The sequence below is a fragment of the Orycteropus afer genome, unplaced genomic scaffold (assembly GCF_000298275.1).
Source record: "Orycteropus afer afer isolate SDZICR_OR568_19922 unplaced genomic scaffold, OryAfe1.0 scaffold00085, whole genome shotgun sequence".
NCBI lineage: Eukaryota > Metazoa > Chordata > Mammalia > Tubulidentata > Orycteropodidae > Orycteropus > Orycteropus afer.
This window is the reverse complement of record NW_006921672.1, coordinates 6,348,516-6,350,050: the sequence shown is the minus strand read 5'-3', so window position 1 is coordinate 6,350,050 and position 1,535 is coordinate 6,348,516. Positions and strand designations below refer to the sequence as shown.

General features: G+C 44.4%; 1 protein-coding gene across 1 annotated transcript in view; it reads right to left on the bottom strand.

The window, feature by feature from the left end:
- The window catches only part of COPZ2 (COPI coat complex subunit zeta 2), a 13,655-nt gene that overhangs the window by 2,054 nt on the left and 10,066 nt on the right, over positions 1-1,535 (bottom strand). Inside the window, exon 8 of the mRNA XM_007941976.1 lies at positions 234-272. Within this exon, the coding sequence (XP_007940167.1) occupies positions 234-272 (39 nt within the window). The remainder of the gene's footprint in view (positions 1-233; positions 273-1,535) is intronic.

The following is a 1,535-nucleotide window of genomic DNA, read 5'->3' as shown; positions in this document are numbered from 1 at the left end:
GACGGCACATAACAAATCAAGCAATGAGATGGGGTTGGCTGCTGGTGACACGTCAATCCATCTGTGAACATGATGGAAACCTCCATCATCTCTCCCCAAGATATGGCCTGTTACTGCCTCCACTCTTCCCTCCTACACCCTGATTTCTCAGCCTTGGTCACCTCCCTAGAGCCCCACGGATGCCCTGCTTCCCTTGGCCTCTAGCCCTTTTCTGGCAGATGCAGGGAGTCTACCTGGGCCACGCTCTGTTCATTCAAGCTGCTGTCATCCGCCTGCAGGGAAACAAAGTCAGAGGGTGGAGTCAGGCCAGGGTGAGGGTGTCCCATCAGAGGGCCTTGGAGGTGAAGGGTGAGGTGGTGCAGTGGTGGGCGTGATCCAGTTGTACTCTTTCATCTTTCATTTGGAAGCTAGGACCCCCGTGGCCCTTTGATGGTGCATGGAGGTTAGCAGGTGAGGGGAACAAAGAGGAGAGGAAAGGTTTCATTCAGACCTGAGAAAGCCAACGTAGGCAGGGTGATTCCACACTCTTCACCTAATAACCTCAAGGCTAAGACAACCACCTGGTATATTTTTGAGGATTTATTTCCCAGTGTCTGTACTTCTCACTGGAGTCCCTGTGTGGTTCAAATCACTCAACTGCTAACTGGAAGGCTGGAGGTTCAAGTTCACACTGAGACACGTTGGAAGAAAGGCCTAATGACCTACTATTAAAGGAAAAAAAAAAAAAACAGACATTCAAAAGTTGTGTGAAAGATACAATGACAAGAAAAAAGAGTAACTGCTGAGGCTACTTATGAACAACCAAAAACCTCATGAGATTTGGTTCCTTGGTTTGGAGATTTAAGATCATGGCTTTATGGGACTCCCAGTTAACTGGCCTAATAATGTGTTTACTGCTTCTGCTCTACCTCCTAGTTTGGTGCATAGTGTGTGGGGTCTTAAAATGTTGCAAGTGGCCATCCAAGGCACAACCATTGGTCTCGATTCCCCTGAAGTCAACAGAGGAAGAAGGAGGGATGAGAAGAGAAGGAAGAAATGGAAGGTATGGCTAACTGCCTCCATGAACAACTGCCTCCTTTGCCATGAAACCAGAAGCACTGTATGGTGCCAGGCTACCATTACTAAACACTTTGACCAAAGATTCTATAGAAGAATCCTGATCAGAAGGGGGAAAATGTAAAACAGAACAGACCCTAGAATTTCTAGAGTTTTGGAATCTGGGTAAACCCCTGAAACTATTGCCCTGAAATAATCTTTAAATCTAAAGATAAAAAAATTTAAATCTAAAGATAAAAAAATTATCCCTTGAAGTCTTCCTAAAATCAAACAATACTTTAGCTTAATTAGTAAAAAACTGTCTGTCTTGAGTATTATGCTATCTTAAAGAACTATTTATAGAAAACCAAAAATTCATGGATACAATCAATCCTAGCGACTGGTACACCATCCGATCTGCAGCCTATACGACTATGAGACCAGAAGAACTAGATGGTGCCCGGTTACCAATGTCAACCACTTGAAAGGGGATCTATGTA